Source organism: Suncus etruscus, chromosome 10 (assembly GCF_024139225.1).
Source record: "Suncus etruscus isolate mSunEtr1 chromosome 10, mSunEtr1.pri.cur, whole genome shotgun sequence".
Taxonomy (NCBI): domain Eukaryota; kingdom Metazoa; phylum Chordata; class Mammalia; order Eulipotyphla; family Soricidae; genus Suncus; species Suncus etruscus.
The window spans coordinates 84,419,013-84,439,111 of record NC_064857.1 but is presented as its reverse complement, the minus strand read 5'-3'; the positions used below and the strand labels follow the sequence as shown (position 1 = coordinate 84,439,111).

The 20,099-nt window shown below is 40.7% G+C and overlaps 1 protein-coding gene across 1 annotated transcript in view; it reads right to left on the bottom strand.

The window, feature by feature from the left end:
- The window catches only part of LOC126020239 (zinc finger protein 420-like), a 49,091-nt gene that overhangs the window by 20,745 nt on the left and 8,247 nt on the right, over window positions 1-20,099 (bottom strand). Inside the window, exons 2-3 of the mRNA XM_049781688.1 lie at window positions 973-1,354; window positions 262-325 (exon numbers count right to left, since the gene is read on the bottom strand). Coding sequence (XP_049637645.1) covers window positions 262-325; window positions 973-1,354 — 446 coding nt within the window. The remainder of the gene's footprint in view (window positions 1-261; window positions 326-972; window positions 1,355-20,099) is intronic.

Below are 20,099 nucleotides of genomic sequence, written 5' to 3'. Positions count from 1 at the left end.
CAACCTAATATCCACAGCGCTTACTAAGGACTACGATGTGACCTGTTGCCTGTGCTTGGAGCTTCTAGAATAAAATCTACTTTTTACAATCAATAGATCTTTGTGGAAGAGGACGCTAGTGCAGAGGGGAGGGCGTTTGCCCTGCAGGCATCCTGTGGCTGGAGCTCTGGGCCCCTGACCTTGCCGGGTGTGGGCCAACAGTCCCTAGCAAAAATAACTGTTTTGCATAAGATTCCCAACTTAGAGAAAAAAACAGAACACCTCTTTCCCAATGTACCAAAAGCCTTCGATCACGCACTGGATGCGAGAGCGAGCCGGAGGTGCTCTGCAAGAGACCGAACCAGAAATGCAACAGGTATAGGGTTTTTCTCCCCTGGACTTCAGTCTTTCCCTGGGCACTGGTCTAGGTGGACTCTATAGGGGTCAACAGGCTTTCCCCCTATCTCTCCCTACACTAATGGGAATGCGATCTGGGAGGAGGGCAGGCTGTTCTAGCACTGGTTTATATTGAGACAGTCAGTGGACATTTTTTCTCTTTTTTTTCATATTGATATTACTGTGTGCATATATTCTATATATCCATAAAATCCATCTTGTATTGGGACCTTGATACTGCCCTACAAAGCTCATTTCTAATATTTTACTGCCTCAGTCCCAACCCTTAACTCCTCCCATTCTCTCATGTAGGTGCAGCTCATGACATGAAGCTCACCACATAGAATGATAAGTGCAGTTAGAGAAATCACTACACTGACAACTATCATAACAATGTGAATGAATGAGGGAAAAAGAAAGCCTGTCTCGAGTACAAGGTGTGGGTGGGGTGGGGAGTGGGTAGATCTGGGAAATTGGTGGTGGGAATCCTGCACTGGTGAAGGGGGGGGGGTGTTCTTTACATGACTGTAATCATACAAGTACAATTATATTTGTAATCACGGTGTTTAAATAAAGATAATTAAAAAGAAATGCAACAATCGCCAAGCCGGGGCGCAACAACGTGGGGCGCTCGCCTGGCGCGGGTTTCCCCGGCCCGCGGGAGTGAGCACTGAGCGCAGAGCCCGGCCAAGACCCTGAGCCCGCCCGGGCGGCCCCCGGAGACGACTACGGAGAAGCCCCAGGTTCCCGGGCCCGGGTCCGAGCTCCGCCTGCAGCCTCCATCCCGGGGCGCCCCGCCGCTCGCCCACCTGGCCGGGACGCCGCGCGCGCTCCGGGGCCCCTCGACGGACGGACGGACGGACGGACGCACACACGGCGGGGAGAAAGCCGTCCCTCTGGGGCCCCCTATGACGGCCGGGACCCCCGGAACCGCCGGTCCGGGCCACGCGGACGGCGAAGTGGCGCTTCCGGGTCCGGTCTGACCGTGAGAAAGAAAAATGGCGCGCGGCGTGACGTCACACGGACCGGGCTCTTAAAGGGCCAGGCTCCATCTCGTTCCCAGCCGCCATCTCCTTCCTGGGGGGGGGAAGGTCTTTTTTCTCCAGTCCTTGACTTAGGTGACGTCGATCTACTCCTATGCAGAAACTGAAGGAGCAGTTCCAAAGAGACACAAATACACCCGTCGTTGGGGCTTGGTTAGAGCTCAGCGTGCAGCCAATCTTCACCTATGTGAAGGCCAGGACAACGCCCCCACAGAACCCAAAGAAAATGCACTTAATTGCCACTTACAATTCCTCAAGAGTGCCTGAGATATAGGACATAGCGAGGGCTAATGCATTGCAGACGACCTGCCGGGGTTCAATCCCAAGCATCCCATAGGGTCCATGAGGCAGCTAGGAATAATTCCTGCATGCAGAGCAGGAGGAAGCCCTGAACATAGCCATGTGTGGCCCTAAACACAAAATAATTTTTTTGGGGGTCACACCCAGCAGTGTTCAGGGGTTATTCCTGGCTCCAGGCTCAGAAATTGCTCCTGGCAACCATGGGGGACCATATGGGACGCCGGGATTCGAACCGATGACCTCCTGTATGAAAGGCAAACGCCTTACCTCCATGCTATCTCTCCGGCCCCTGACAAAATAATTTTTTTAATATAATTTTTATTTTGAACATAGTGGCTTACATATTGTTGACAATAATATTTTAGGTACATATTTACATAAAATCAGGGGGATTCCCATCACCGATTTGTCCTCCCTATACCTCCTTTTTCGTCCTCCTCCCAAATCCTCCTCCCTCACCCCTGGGGCTGCTAGAAAATGTGGTCCCCTCTGTACCTAGTTTACTACTTAGTAGTCTTGCACCTGTTTGGTCTTGGTGCCTCCCTTATTTCCCCCTCTAACTGGGAGGCAGGACTAGATAGTTCAAGTTATATGATTTTGTTTGAAGAAGAGAAAAGTAATAAACTGGGGTAAAAGTCTAATCCGCCGAAAATAAGTGGAATTCTTCTAGAGGCTCTCATCATCGGTTTGAGAGACGAAGGACAAAAATAAGGTGTAACACCCCAACAGTACAAAAAGAAGCGTCAAATATCCAGTGAGCAATCCAACAATAACAATGATAAGCACCACAAAAATAGCCATGGTCTTGAGATAAAAAACATGGCAGGGCATATAAAGAAAGAAAAGAAAAGAAGGAAAAAACATAAATGTAAATGGGGACAACTTCAATAACCACACCACACAAAATAATTTTTACAAAGATCCCACTATAGCATATCCCTCTGAAACGTCAATGACTTCGTTTTTCTTTTTAATTATCTTTGTATGTTACTGGTGTACCCACCAGGATATGCTCATATTTATTCCATCTGTGTGCTCACAAATCACACTTGGTAAGCAGTATTTACAATAGCCACAATCTGAAAACAACCCAGTTGCTCAAGATCAGATGAGTGAATAAAGAATCTTTTGAGTACATATATACACTGGAATACCAAAATAACAGTAGCTGTTAGGAAAAATGAAGTCATGACATTTGTTTATGCATGGAAGGATATGGAGAGTATTATGCTGAGAAAAATGAGTCATAGGGACAGAATAGACATAGAAGAATCTCACTCACTCACTTGTGGACTATAAAAAAATAATATAGTATACCTAGAATATCCTGAGACAATAGAGAGAAGATCAGGAGAATCAATAAGTCATTGGTAAGAAGTTTGCCACAAATTGTGGAACAGTGCACTTAGGATACAGAAGGGACCACTCTGGCAGTGACAATGACAGTTGAAACTTTTATATGCATATGTGTATATGTACCACCATTTCTTTAGACACTCATCTATTGTCAGACATCTTGGTTGTTTCCAGAACCTGACTGTTATAAATAGAGCTGCAATGAATACAGGTGTACAGAAACATTTTTGTATTGTGCTTTTGTGTTCCTAAGGTAGATATATCCCAAGGAGTGGTATAGCTGAATCATATGGGAGCTCAATTTCCAGTTTTTTGAGGAATCTCCACATTGTTTTCTGTAAAGGGTAGATGGTATTCCATTCCGACCAGCAGTGAATGAGAGTTCCTTTCTCCCCACATCCCCACCAGCACTTTTTCTTATTATTTGTGATGTGTACCAGTCTCTGTGCAATGAGATGGTACCTCATCTCATTCTGATTTGCATCTCCCTTATAATTAGTGATGTGGAACAATGTTTTTCACGCATCTTTTGGACATGTGTAGTTCTTCTTTGAGAAATTGACTGTTCATTTCTTCTCCCCATTATTTGATGGGGTTAGATTTTGTTTTTGTGGGTTTTTTGTTCTTGTCAGTAACTTGTCAGTACCATGTCAGTACAAAACACAGCTTCAAGAAATAAAAGAGGGACCAAAGTTGTGGTGCAGTGGTAGGACATTTGCCTTGCATGTGGCTGTCCTAGGACAGACTGCAGTTGACCTCCTGGCGTCCTTATGGTTCCCAAGCCAGGAGCAATATCTGAGAACAGAGCTAGGAATAACCCCTGAGCATCACCAGGTGTCCCTCCAAAAAATTATTTTTAAAAAAAGAAATAAAATAGGACACAATAAAATGGAGATACATCCTGTTCATAGATTGGGAAGATCATCATCATTAAAATGAAATATTCTCCAAAACTTTGTACATACTTAATTTTATTTATTTTATTTAGAAAACCATAAAGACTCTGCCAAAAAGCTTCTATAAACAATAGGTTCATATAGGAAAGTGGCAGGCTAAAAAATTAATATACAAAAATCGATGGTCTTCTTATACACCAATAATGATAGAGAAGAAACAGACATTAAAAAAAACAATCCCATTCACATGAATGCCACACAAACTCAAATATTTTGGAGTCAACTTCACTAAAGACGTGAAGAATCCATACAAAGAAAACTACGAAAGAAAGCCTGCTTCAAGAATAAGAGAGGACATGCGGAAATGGAAACACATGCCCTGCTCATGGATTGGCAGAATTAATATCATTAAAATGGCAATACTCTGCAAAGCATTATACAGATTTAATGCAATCCCTCTAAAGATACCCATGACATTCTTCAAAGAAGTGGATCAAACACTCCTAAAATTCATTTGTAAGAATAAACATCCACAAATAGCTAAAGCAATCCTTGAGAAAAAGAAGTAGGAGGCATTACTTTCCCCAATTTTAAATTGTGTTACTGTCAGAGACCAATATGGAATTTAGCAGGACAAACTAGTCTTGTGTGGCCAGAGTACATAACCTAAGGCATTGGCTAGCCCAGAGCCCAAAGAAATATCACAGTTTCCTATGAGGCATACATTCCAGGAAGCTTGTAACATCCTTGAAACTTCACTAACCCTGAGGTGTTCCTGTGCTCCTTATGTAAAGATGGCATGTAAAGATTATCTCTGTAATGCAAGCTGTTCTATCCTGCTCTCTCCCCACCCCCTGTAAAATTGTGCTTAAAAAGAGCCTGTACCTATCAATAAACCAGAGCCTTGACAAGCCTCATTTTGCTTGGCCCCCTTTTTTCTCCCCATTCTCATTTCAGGCTGGGACCCCTCTGTGCCTATGAATAACAGAGTCCTGCAGGTCAGGACATGTTACAAAGTAATAGTTATTAAAAAAAAAAAAACAGCATGGTATTGAAATAAAGACAGATCTTCAGATCAGTGGAATAGACTTGAGTATTCAGAGAATGTTCCCCAGAGATACAATCAACTACTCTTTGATAAAAGGGCAAGAAATCCAAAATGGAGCAAGGAAAGCCTCTTCAACAAGTGGTGTTGGCACAACTGGTTAGCCACTTACACAAAAGCTAATTCAGACGCCCTATCTAACACCATGCACAAAGGTCAAATCCAAATGGATTAAAGACCTTGATATCAGGCCTGAAACCATAAGATATATAGAACAACACATGGGTAAACACTCCATGACATTGAGAACAAAGGCATCTTCAAAGAGGAAAAAACACTTCAAACAAGTGGAAGCAGAAATAAACTAATCAAACTATATTAAGCTGAGTAGCTTCTGCACCTCAAAGGAAATAATAACTAGGATACAAAGGCTACCCCTTCAGATAAGTTACTGACAGAACTAAACAAGAAACAAACATCTTAGCCCATCAAAAAATGCAGATAGAAATGAACAGACACTTCCTCAAAGAAGAAATACAAATGGCCAAAATACACATGAAAAAATGTTCCACATCACTAATCATCAGGGAGACACAAATCAATGATGAGGTACTATCTCACACCACAGAGACTGGCATACATCACAAAGAACAAGAAAAATCAGGGCTGGCTGGGATGAGGAGAGAAAGGAACCCTTATTCACTGCTGGTGGGAATGTCATCTAGTCCAGCCTTTATGGAAAACAATATGGAGATTCCTCAAAAAACTGGAAATTGAGCTCCCATATGATCCAGCTATAGCACTCTATGGATATACCCTAGCAATACAAAAATACAATTCAATAATCTCTTCCTGATACCTATATTCATTGCACTGCTATTTACAATAGCCAGATTCTGGAAACAACCAAGATGTCCTTCAACAGATGAATGACTATAGAAATTGTGGTACATATACACAATGGAATATTATGCAGACATCAGGAGAGATGAAGTCATAAAATTTTCCTATATGCGGATGTACATGGAATCTATTATGCTGAGTAAAATAAGTCAGAGGAAGAGAGATATACACAGAATAGTCTCATTCATCTATGGGTTTTAAGAAACATTAATGACATGATTGTAATAATGCCCAGAGACAATAGAGATGAGGGCCAGAGGATGGCTAATAATATGAAGCTCACCACAAAGAGTAGTGAGTGCAGTTAGGGAAATACTACATTAACAACTATCATGAGTATCTTAATGAGTGAGAGAAGTAAAATACCTGTCTCAAATACAAGTAGAGGTTGGGAAGGGGAGGCATTGGTGGTGGGAATCTTGCACTGGTGAAGGGGAGTGTTCTGTTTATGACTAAAACCCAACTACAATCATGTTTGTAATCATGGTGCTTAAATAAAGATTTTATATAAAAATAAAAATTAAAAAAAAAGTGATCGGAGCAGTAGCACAAGTGGTAAGGTGTCTGCCTTGCCTGTGATAGCCTAGGATGGAATGCAGTTAGATCCCCCAGTGTCCCATATGGTCCCCCAAACCAGGAGTGATTTCTGAGTACATAGCCAGAAATAACCCATAACCAGAGTAACCCCTGAGCGTCACTGGGTGTAGCCTAAAAACCAAAAAATAAATAAAATCAAATAAAAGAGGAGACAATGAAATGGAGACACAGACCCTGTTTATGGATTGGGAGGAGTAACATCATTAAAATGACAATACTGTTCAAAGCTTTGTACATATTTAATGCAATTTCTCTAAGGATACCCATGACATTCTTCAAAGAAGTAGATCAAACACTTCTGAAATTCATTTGGACCAATAAACACCCACAAATAGCTAAAGCAATCGTAAGGAAAAAAAAGATGAAAGGGATCACTTTCTTCGACTTTAAATTGTACTATAAAACAATAGTAATTAAAATAGCATTGTATTGGAATAAAGATCAATGTAATAGATTTGAGTATTCAGAGAATGTTTCCAAGACATACAATCAATTAATATTTGACAAAGAAGCAAAATGGAGCAAGGAAAGCCTATTCAATAAGAGGCATTGAAACAACTGGTCAGCCACATGCAAAAAATAAAGTGACCTTGGACCTTCATCTAACACCATGCACAAAGATCAAATCCAAATTGATTAAAGACCTTGATATCAGACCTGTAACATAGGTATATAGAAGAAAATGTAGGTAAAACACTCCATGACATTGAGACCAAAGGCATCTTCAATGAGGAAGCACCACTGTCCAAACAAGTGGAAACAGAGATAAACTAATGGGACAATATTAAGCTGAGAAACTTCTGCACCTCAAAGGAAATAGTGACTAGGATACAAAGGAAACCCTCAGAATGGAGAAACTATTCCGATAAGGGGCTAATACCTAAATTTTTTAAATGATATCTAGCACCTCAGGCAAGGTAGGGTACATGTATATATCAAAACAACAAAACTGTAGAGGCCAGAGAGATAGCACAGCTGTAGAGCATTTGCCTTGCATGCGGCTGACTGGGAGGGACACAGTTCGATTCCCAGCATCCCATTTGGTCACCCAGCCTGCCAGGGCAACTTCTGAGTGCAGAGCCAAGAGTAATCCCTAAGCACTGCTGGGTATGGTCCAAAAGCCAATCAATAATTAAATAAATAAAGTTTAAAAAACACTGTAAACATGAAACCCAAACTGCAGTAACCAAACTTAATAATGTGCCTGGCAAAAAGACAGGTTTAGGGGTAAAAGGAAACCTGGGACATTACACTGTGGTGGGATTAGTATTAAAATTGTATATACCTGAAACTCTATATTATAAAAAGCTATGAATTATGGTGACCTAATAATTATATAAAATATATTTACATACATGTATATAAAGGTTAGTACTGAAAAAAGCAATACCTGAAATTCAAATGCTTAAACATAATGGAACAAGGACATAAATTAAGATTCAATCATCTGGGGCTTCCTGATCCCTGCAGGAGACTGCTGAGGAAGACCCCAGAGAATTTAATCAACTTAATTTCATCAAGGTTTACCAGCCAGGTAGGCATCTGAGCTCACAAAGTGGTACCATCTCCTGCCTAGTGCCTATATAAAGCCTCTGCTTACCTCCATTTTTGGTTTCCTGATCCCTGCATGAGACTTCTGAGGAAGACCCCAGTGAACTTAATCCCATCACCTAATTCCATCAAGGTTCGAAGGCCAGGAAACAGAGAAGCAGGGAGGAGCCTGGCCACTCCTCTTCACTCCTCTTCGCTATGTGGCCACATGCATCTCGTAGCCCATGTTCCCCACCACGACATGCAGTAAAAGCCATGCTACAAGTGTGTCAATGGGGAAGCAACACAGGAAAACAACATGCATAGAGAACGAAGATGGCACTCTGATGACCCAGAGAGTACCAACCACATAGTTAGTCTCTCAGACAAGGAGTTTAGAGTAGTAATATGAAGGATGCTCATTGAACTCAAAGAAATAATATATCAAGCTGGAGGGAACACAAAGATAGAAATCAGAAAATTCCAAACTGAAATGACAGGACTGAAAAACTCAGTAGATGAAATTAAAACTCAATGGAAAGCCCTCTCTAACAGAGTAACAATAGCCAAGGACAAAATCAGCAAGCTGGAAGATGAGATGAAGAACAACTCCATACAGCATAAGAGACGGGAAAAGAAACTTAAAGCAAACAATCAGACAATGGAAAAAAAAACTCAAAGAATGTGAACAGATAAAATAGAAGTTCTTGACAAATTCAACAGGAACAGCATAAGAATCATTGGAGTCCCAGAGACCCAGGAAGAAAATCCTCAGGAAGAATCAATAGTCAAGGACATCATTACAGAGAAACTTTCATAGCTAACGATGACATGCAACCAAATCCTGCATGCCAGAAGAGTACCAGCTAAAAGAGACCCAAAGAAAAGGACATCAAGACACATCCTAGTCACAATGACAAATCCCACAGACAGGGATAGAAAGCAGCAATATCAAAAAGGGAAATTGCATTCAAAGGAGCATGCTTAAGATTTACAGCAGACCTGTCAAAAGAAACCTTAAAGGCCAGAAGGCAGTGGTGGGATATAGTGACAAAACTCAAGAAAATGAATGTTTCACCTAGAATACTGCACCCAGCCAGACAGACTTTCAGGTTTGAAGGAAGTTACATAGCTTCAAGGATAAACAACAGCTCAGGAAATTTACAGACTCAAAACCAGCCTTAAAAGAAAAACTGAAAGGTCTACTTTAAGACAAGACCGAACAACAGACACCCCAAACTTCTATACAAAGATGATACTAAATCCCATGACAATTCTCTCCCTCAGTATCAATAGAATTAATACACCAGTTAAGAGGCACAGAGTGGCAAAATGGATCAAAAAGCTAAAGCCAAAATGCTGTTGCCTACAAGAAACACATCTAAATAATCAGAACAAATATAGACTCAAAATAAAAGGCTGGAGGAAAATCATCCAAGCAAACAACTCCCTTAAAAAAGTCATATTAATATCAGATGACACAAACTTTTGACTCAAAAAAATTGTAAGGGACAAAGATGGTCATTTCTTTTTTTGTTTATTTGTTTGGTTTTTTGGGGTTTTTTTGGGGGGGGGCCACACCTGGCGGTGCTCAGGGGTTACTCCTGGCTGTCTGCTCAGAAATAGCTCCTGGCAGGCACGGGGACCATATGGGACACCGGGATTTGAACCAACCACCTTTGGTGCTGGATTGGCTGCTTGCAAGGCAAACGCTGCTGTGCTATCTCTCCGGGCCCAAAGATGGTCATTTCATACTAATCAAAGGATATGTACAGCGGGAAGAAATCAGTTGTGGACAAACCTAAAAGAAGACATTAATAGCAGCACAGTGGGAGAACTCAACATTGCCCTGACACCCCTTGATAGGTCAACCAGACTGAAACCCAACAAGAATACACTAGTTCTGAAAAGAGAAATGGAAGAATGTAGACTAGTAGATATATATATACATATATATACATATATATATACATATATATGGCACTCCACCCCAGAAAATTGGATACACATTCTTCTCCAATGCACATGGGTCATTTTCCAGGGTAGACCACATGCTGTCCCATAAAACATATCTTCATAAAGTCAAGAAGATAGAAATTGGGCCCGGAGAGATAGCACAGCGGCATTTGCCTTGCAAGCAGCCGATCCAGGACCAAAGGTGGTTGGTTCGAATCCCGGTGTCCCAATGGTCCCCCGTGCCTGCCAGGAGCTGTTTCTGAGCAGACAGCCAGGAGTAACCCTGAGCACCGCCGGGTGTGGCCCAAAAACCAAAAAAAAAAAAAAAAAAAGAAGATAGAAATTGTATAGACTACCATCTCATATCACAAGGCACTAAATTTAGAAGTGAACTACAAAGAGTCACAGAAGAAAAACTTTAACACCTGGAAATTAAACAGCACACTGCTGAACAACCAGTGGATCAGAAATGAAAACAAAGAGAAAATCGAAACATTTCTGGAAACAAATGACAATGAAGATACAAACTATCAGAATTAATAAGACACAGCAAAAGCGGTATTAGAAGAAAATTTATAGCTTTTAAAGCACACATCAAAGGGGCCGGGCGGTGGCGCTAAAGGTAAGGTGCCTGCCTTACCTGCGCTAGCCTAGGACGGACCGCGGTTCGATCCCCCGGCGTCCCATATGGTCCCCCAAGCCAGGAGCGACTTCTGAGCGCATAGCCAGGAGTAACCCCTGAGCGTCACCGGGTGTGGCCCAAAAACCAAAAAAAAAAAAAAAAAAGCACACATCAAAAAGGTATAAGGGGCTGACATAAATAGTTTAATGACACATATTTTAAAATTAGAAAATTATCAACAGAAGGAGCCAAAAATAGGTAGGCAGAAGAAAATAATAAAGCTTACAGTAGGGCTGGAGAGATACCATGGAGGTGGGGCGTTTGCCTTGCATGCAGAAGGACGGTGGCTTGAATCCTGGCATCCTATATGCTCCCCCAAGCCTGCCAGGAGTTATTTCTAAGCGTAGAGCCAGGAGTAACCCCTGAGCGCCGCCAGGTGTGACCAAATAACCAAAAGCAAACAAAGCTTAGAGTGGAAATCAATGAAATGGAAATCAAAAAAAAAAAAAAACAATTCAAAAGATCAACAAAAGCAAAAGTTGATTCTTTGAAAAAATAAACAAGATTGATAAACCACTAGCAAAACTCAAAAAGAAACCAAAAAAGTTAATAAACTGCATTAGAAATTAAATGGGTGAAATCACTACAGATACTGCAGAGATTCAAAAAGTAATCAAACTACTTTCAGAAACTCTATGCCACAAAATATGAGAACCTGAAAGAAATTAATACATTCTTGGACTCCTACAATCTTCCACCTTTAAACCAGGACTATCTAGCATATCTAAATAGATCCATAACTACTGAGGAAATTAAAGAGTAATCAAAAGTCTTCCTAAAAACAAAAGCCCAGGCCCAGATGGATTTACTAACGAATTCTTTCAAACATTTCTAGAGGAACTACTACCAATCCTTTGCAGGCTCTTTCATGAAACTGAAAAATCAGGAACACACTCCAATAGTTGTTTTTTGGTTTTGGTTTTTGGGTCACCCCTGGCAGCACTCAGGGGTTACTCCTGGCTCTATGCTCAAAAACTGCTCCTGGCAGGCTCAGGGGACCATATGGGATGCCATGATTCAAACCGCTGTCCTTCTGCATGCAAGGCAAAGGCCTTACCTCCATGCTATCTCTCCGGCCCCTCTCCAATAGTTTTTATAAAGCTAACATCACCCTAATACCAAAACCAGAGATGTTTCAAGAAAAGAAAACAACAGAGGCTGGAGCAGTGGTGCTAGGGGTAAGGTGTCTACCTTGCACACACTAGCGTAGGACATACCACAGTTTGATACCCCAGCATCCCATATGGTCCCTCAAGCCAGGAGTGATTTCTGAGTACATAGCCAGGAGTAACCGCTGAGCATCACCAGGTGTGGCCCAAAAAACAAAAAGAAAAAAAAAAAACTACAGAACAATATTCCTGATGAACACAGATATAAAGATCCTCAACAAAATTCTGGCAAATAGGATCCAATGCCTCATCAAATGGTCATACACCACGACCAAGCAGGATTCATTCCAGGAATGCAAGGATGGTTTAACATACATCAATCAACATAATACACCATATCAACAAAAAGAAAATAAAAACCATGTGGCCATATCACTAGATGCAGAGAAAGCATTTGATAAGGTCCAACACTCATTCTTGATAAAAAAAAACTCTCATCAAGATTGGAATGGAAGGAACTTTTCTCAATATAGTAAAGGCCATCTAAAATAAGACAATGGCAACTATTATTTTCAATGGTGATAAACTAAAAGCATTTCCTCTAAAATCTGGTATAAGACAAGGCTGCCCTCTCTCACCACTTTTATTCAACATAGATCTGGAAGTTCTTGCCATAGAGATTAGGCAGGAAAAAGATATCAAGAGCATCCAGATAGGAAAGGAAGATGTCAAGCTCTTACTGTTTGCAGATAACATAATAATATATTTAGAAAACCCTAAAGACTACCAAAAAAGCTTCTAGAAACAATAAATTTATATAGCAAAGTGGCAGGCTACAAAATTAACACGCAAAAAATCAATGGCCTTCTTATACACCAATAATGATAGAGAAGAAATAGACATTAAAAAAACCTTATTCATATTAGAGTCACACAAACTTAAATATCTTGGAATCAACTAAAGACGTGAAAGACCTATACGAAGAAAACTACAAAACCCTGTTTCAAAAAATAAAAGAGGACACAAGCAAATGGAGACACATACCCTGCTCATGGATTGGCAGGATTAACATCATTAAAAAGGCAATACTCGACACTTTGACAAAAAAGAAATACAAATGGTTAAAAGGCACATGAAAAAATGTTCTACATCACTAATCATCAGGGAGATGCAAATCAAAACAACTATGAGGTATCATCTCACACCACAGAGATTGGCGCACATCACAAAGAATGAGAACAAGCAGTGCTGGCGGGGATGTGGAGAGAAAGGAACTCTTATTCACTGCTGATGGGAATGCTGTCTAATCCAACCTTTATGAAAAGCGATATGGAGATTCCTCCAAAAGCTGGAGGTTGATCTCCCATACGATCCACTATACCACTCCTAGAGATATACCCTAGGAACACAAAAACACAATACAAAAATTTCTTCCTCACACCTATATTCATTGCAGCACTGTTTACAATAGCCAGACTCTGGAAACAGCCTAGATGCTCCCTCAATAGATAAATGGCTAAAGAAACTGTGGTACATATATATAATGGAATCTTATGCAGCCATCAGAAGATATGAAGTCATAAAATTTTCCTATACATGGATGTATGTGGAATCTATTATGCTGATAAAATAAGTCAGAAGGAGAGAGATAAGCACAGAATGGTCTCATTCATCTATGGGTTTTGAAAAAAATAAAAGACATTTGTGTAATGATTCTCAGAGACAAAATAGAGGACTGGAAGGTCCAGCTCATGACATGAAGTTCACCACAGAGAGTGATGGGTGCAGTCACAGAAATAATGTCACTGAGAACCATCATAACAAAATGTGACTGAATGAGGGAAGTAGAAAGCCTGTCTAGAGTACAGGCTGGTGTGGGATGGGGAGGAGGGACACTGGGACATTGGTGATGGGAATGTTTTTAAAAATAAAACAAAAATAAACGTATAATTACATATAGAAACTACTACAAATGTAATTTTTATATAAATATCTTAATATATAAACATGCACTCCCTAAGCTTTATCCAGTAGGAGATCAATAATATGCACACTGCACAAACAGATCCTGAGCTTTAAATGAAACAAAGCCCTAAAGACAAACCAGATTCTGAAGAAAAGCTCCTTCTAATCTAAGGAAAAGAAAGAGAAGGCACTCTTAAAGAACGATAGAGGCATGACACAAATCAGAATAAACTGGATCCTTGTAGTCAAATTTTTGATGAGTCACACTTCAAAAAAATGACAGAACAAGTGGTCACTCCCCCCCCCCAGAGACAAGCACAGAAATACCAAGATTTTTGGATACCATTAAATACATTGACAACAAAAAAACAATGGCAATAGGCCCCAAAGCATTGTACAGATAATGCAATCCCTCTAAGGATAGCCATTGATCAAACACTCCTTCAATTCATTTGAAACAATAGACACCACGAATAGCTAGAGCAACCCTTGGGAAAAGGAGTATGAAGGCATCACTTTCCCAAACTTTAAATTGTATTACAAAGCTATCATCATTAAAATAGCTTGGTACTGGAATAAAGACAGACCCTCAGATCAGTGGGATAGACTTGAGTATTTAGGGAATGTGTCCCAGATATACAATCAATTAATCTTCAATAAAAGGGCAAGAAATGCAAAATTGAGTGAGGAAAGCCTCCAACAAGTGGTGTTGAAACAACTGGTCAGCCACTTGCAAAAAAGCAAACTTGGACTTCCATCTACATCATGTACTAAGATCAAATCCAAATAGATTAAAGACCTAGATATAAGCCCAAAACTATAAGATATATTGAACAACACGTAGGTAAAACACTCCATGACATTGAGACTAAAGGCATCTTCAAGATAGAAAAAGAACTTTCCATATACCGTATTTGACGGCATATAAGACGACCCCCTAATTTTACAGTTAAAACATAGGTTTAGGCCTATATTCACTGTATCAGAAAGAAAGAGGGCCCGGAGAGATAGCACAGCGGTGTTTGCCTTGCAAGCAGCCGATCCAGGACCAAAGGTGGTTGGTTCGAATCCCAGTGTCCCATATGGTCCCCCGTGCCTGCCAGGAGCTATTTCTGAGCAGACAGCCAGGAGTAACCCCTGAGCATCGGCGGGTGTGGCCCAAAAACCAAAAAAAAAAAAAAAAAAAGAAGAAGAAGAAGAAGAAGAAGAAGAAAGAAAGAAGGAAGGAAGGAAGGAAGGAAGGAAGGAAGGAAGGAAGGAAGGAAGGAAGGAAGGAAGGAAGGAAGGAAGGAAGGAAGGAAGGAAGGAAGGAAGGAAGGAAGGAAGGAAGGAGGGAAGGAGGGAAGGAGGGAAGGAGGGAAGGAGGGAAGGAGGGAGGGAGGGAGGGAGGGAGGGAGGGAGGGAGGGGGAGGGAGGGAGGGAGGGAGGGAGGGAGGGAGGGAGGGAGGAAGGGAGGAAGGAAGGAAGGAAGAAGAAAGGAAGAAACAAAGAAAAAAGAAAGAAAGGAAAGAAAGAAACAAAGAAACAAAGAAAGAAAGAGATAAGAAAGAAACAGACAAAGAAAGAAAGAAGAAAGAAAGAAATAAAAAAAGAAGAAAGAAAGAAAGAAAGAAAGAGAGAGAGAGAGAGAGAGAGAGAGAAAGAAAGAAAGAAAGAAAGAAAGAAAGAAAGAAAGAAAGAAAGAAAGAGAGAGAGAGAAAGATCTATTCTCAACCAAGTTATCTCTGTGAAGATATAAATACCAAAGATCATAGCTCAGGAAGAAAATAATAGACTCTAGGAATCAGGGAACAATAAAATTAAACCTCTTCCTTTGTGACGCTAAAAGTTCAAGTTTTGACAAGGCCAGCATGACTTATCATCAGTAATTAAACAAAAACATTTTAGAGAAAAATAACATAACCAAAATTTTGTTTGTTTTGGTTTTTGGTTTTGGGCCACACCCATTGACGCTCTGGGGTTACTCCTGGCTATGCGCTCAGAAATCGCTTCTGGCTTGGGGGTACTGTATGGGATACTGGGGAATCGAACCACAGTCCGTCCTAGGCTAGCGCTGGCAAGGCAGATGCCTTACCTCTAGCGCCACCACTCTGGCCCCCATAAACCGAAATTTTTAAAGCCAAAATACTTTGTAAAAATTTTGCAAATAGTAAAGTAATTAAGCCATGATATATGGTAAAAATTAAGGAAATAATTGCTTCCATCCTCAAAGTAGAAACCAAATAGTTTCAAACATCTGAAATACAAAGGGATACATTTACCTAAAAACATGAAAGCACTTTTTTCTCAAAGTGTAAAACTTTCCTAGAATAAATTAAAGATCTAAAAAAATGTTAAAGTAAATGGAGCAGGTGAGGTAGGACCATGGATGGGTGCTTACCTGTGCACACAGCTGACTCAGGTTTGATCCTGGGCACCTTGTAAGGTCCTGTGAGCCTGCCATAAATAATCTCTGAAAATAGAACCAGGAGCAAGCCTTGTGCAATGCCATTATGCACCTATCTGTAGAAAACAAAATTAGAAAACTCATTTTCATGAATATAAATGTGTTATATTATTAATTAATTTTACCAAATTAATACATACATTCTACAAAATCTCTACAGACTTTCTTGAACATACTGAGAAGTATATTTTGCCATTCATACGAATATATAAAAAGCATAAAATAGCAAGAACAACACTGAAAAAACACATAAGATGAAATTATTATATGTCACTGCCAGATTTGTAATGTATAGTTTTTAAGACAATTTAGTATTAAAGGTAGATTAAGAGAGTTAAGTCAAGAAATATAGATGTTGGGGCTGGGCAGTGGCGCTAGAGGTAAGGTGCCTGCCTTGCCTGCGCTAGCCTAGGACGGGCCGCGGTTCGATCCCCCGGTGTCCCATATGGTCCCCCAAGCCAGGAGCGACTTCTGAGCGCATAGCCAGGAGTAACCCCTGAGCATCACTGGGTGTGGCCTAAAAACAAACAAACAAAAAAAAAGAAATACAGATGTACATAAGCAACTGATTTTTGACAAAGGTACTGAATTTAATAAAACAAATCGAACCTTTTCCAAAAAATAAAAATAAAAAACACTGGTTCGAAAGAAATAAAGTTAAACCCTTACTGGCAATACATACATAAATATATGTATAAGACTAATTAAAGAATAAAATTTCCGGGGCCGGGCGGTGGCGCTGGAGGTAAGGTAAGCCTTACCTGCGCTAGCCTAGGAGACGGACCGCGGTTCGATCCCCCGGCGTCCCATATGGTCCTCCAAGCCAGGAGCGACTTCTGAGCGCATAGCCAGGAGTAACCCCTGAGCGTCACCGGGTGTGGCCCAAAAACCAAAAAAAAAAAAAAAAAGAATAAAATTTCCAAAAGAAATGATAGGTAAAACCCCAAGTAACCACTGGATTGGCAAAGATGCTTAAATTCAAAGTAATAAATTAGACTTTATCAAAATTAAAATGTTGCTGTTTTAAAAGACAATGCAACTATACCAATATAACCAATAATATGTCATATGACATAATCAAAAGGCAGACAAAGGTAAAATGATTTATAAAACATATTGCAAAGTAAATTTAAGGCCAGAGAGATAGCATGGAGGTAGGGCATTTGCCTTGCATGCAAAGGACGGTGGTTCAAATCCTGGCATCCCATATGGTCCCCGAGCCTGCCAGGAGCAATTTCTGAGCATAGAGCCAGGAGTAACCCCTGAGCGCTGACAGGTGTGACCCCCCCCAAAAAAAAGCAAAGTAAATTTATCTAGAGTATATAAAAACACCCAGAATTCAATATTTAAAACATAAATAATTTTAAAATCAATGGGGCAAGCGAGGTGGCGCTAGAGGGAAGGTGTCTGCCTTGCAAGCGCTAGCCAAGGAAAGATCGCAACAGTGGTTCGATCCCTGGCATCCCATATGGTTCCCCCAAGCCAGGGGCAATTTCTGAGCACTTAGCCAGGAGTAACCCCTGAGCATCAAATGGGTGTGGCCCCAAAAAACAATAAAACAAAACAAAAAAATCAAACCCAAGGCTTCAGTGGATACTTCACTATAAAAGATATGTGGATGGAAAACAATGACATGAAAAGAGCTTAGTATTATGCACTATTGGAAAAATACAAATGTAAATAAAATGAAATACTGAAACACTGACAATACTTTCAAATTGAGAAAAGTCAGTCCACTATGTGTTGTTGCAAATGGAACGCTCATTCTTTTTTCTTTTTAAAGGTTTTTGGTTTGGGGGCCACAACTGGTAGTGCTTAGGGATCACTTGTAACTCTGGTCTCAGAAATTTCTCCTGGCAGGCTCAGGGGACCATATAAGATGCTGGGGATCGAACCTGGGTCCTTCCCGGGTTGGCAGCATGCAGGGCAAATGCCATACCACTGTGCTATCACTCCAGCCCCTTGGAATGATCATTCTAAGCTCTTTTGAATGTAATCTTACAATACATGGAGACACTACTGCCATTTTTTGGGGTTTTTTTTTGTTTGTTTGTTTGGTTGGTTGGTTGGTTGGTTGGTTTTTGGTTTTTGGTTTTTGGGTCACACCTGGTGACACTCAGGGGTTATACATTCAGAAATTGCTCCTGACTTGTGAGACCATAGGGAATGCCATGGATCCAACCGAGGTCCATCCTGGATCAGTCGAATGAAAGGCAAATGCCTACCACTGTACTATCGCTCTGGCCCCAGTACTGCAGCTTCTTCAAATGGAAATTATAAAGCTATTCTATGATCTGACCCATTCCTAAATTACTTATCAACTATAAATTTAAATAAAATTCTACATTCTTTTATTTAATAATTTTATTGTGACCAAAGTGAATTACAAATCTTTCACAGTAATATTTTAGGTACATAGTGACATTGAATCAGGGGCATTCCCACCACCAGTGTTGTCCTCCCTCCACCCCTGTTCCCAGGATGCATCCATATCCCCTTCCTTTACCCCCCAGTCTGCCAGTATAAGTGGTTTCCACTGTGTCTAGCTTGTTGTAGATAGGGTATCAATTCTGTTGTTGTTGGCTTTGGATTTGGTGTTTAAGTCCGATCATTATTTTATTTCTATTCAAAGCCTCAGAGGGTCAGGTCTCTTGGGGGAAACCTAATTATAGGGATGCCCATCATTGGTGAATATTTGGTAGTGAGACAATTGGGTGCTACTTGAAGTGTAAGTTCCATGGCACTTAGTATCTTGACAAAGCTGCTCAAGAAAACTAAATAGGTTCCCCCTGTCTAGTTACAGAACTATTGCTGTCCCATCAAATAACACAAGGAAATCCCCTTTCCTGTGCACTCTCTCCATTCTCAGTTCCCAGCTGCTAACACTCACCCATTAGTCTTTGACTCCAGGCATCTGCCTCATTGGGACATTCCTATAGATGGATGTATGCAGTAGTGACCTTTTGCAGTGATCTTTCTTCTCCTGAGCATAAGGATTTCTACTTATGCTTTTCTAGTTTTGGCTTTAGGGACCATACCCAGCAGCACTCAGGGCAGCTCTCAGCGTGCCTTAGATGGAACCAGGGTTGTTCACGTGCCACACCAGTGCCTTAACCCTTGAATAATCTCTCTAGCTCTGAGCACTGTGCTTTCAAAGCTGATTAGGAACCGGTGTGGTTCCATGTTTTCATCTGTTTGTTCACACCAGGGATTGTTCACTTCCTGGCATGGCTCTTAATCCATTTCTGGGCAGCTAGACCTTTGAGGCATTTCCTTCTCCGGGCTGTATTGAGGAAGGCAGCCCTGCATGTTTCTGAACAATGTAATGGGTTTTTTGTCCATGGACTATATTTGGAGGACTTCCAGAGTGCTCAAATATGAACAATGATGCAATCTGGCCAAACCTGCTGCCTCAGTTCTGTGAGAAAACTAACCAGTGAATAGGGTGGCCAGTTTTGGACTATCCTCTTCATCCTCAGATAAAACTCACCTTATATATCTCCCAGTTAGGTAGTCACCATGAGCATAAGCAAAAGACTAAGTCTGTCCTCTAAGATTCCTGAGCCCTTCTACATAAACCATCAGATCAATTTTGAAGTGATTCCCCTCATTTGCTCTAACAATACTATCTGAACTACTAACTCACCTGAATCAAGTTGAAATGAACATGAGCCAATTCTCATGCTTCAAACAAGCAGACTAATCATTTTTTCTTTGCGCTTTCTATAACTAATATCTCTCCCAATACCACTTCTTAGCTTAAAACATCATCTGTTCCTGACCAAACCATCCTAAATTAGAAACATCCAGGGACCAAATTCTAATTATTTTCTCAGTAATTATTCATTATGGAAAAGTCAGAAGACTGAAAGAAAAATGACATTATCATATCCTGA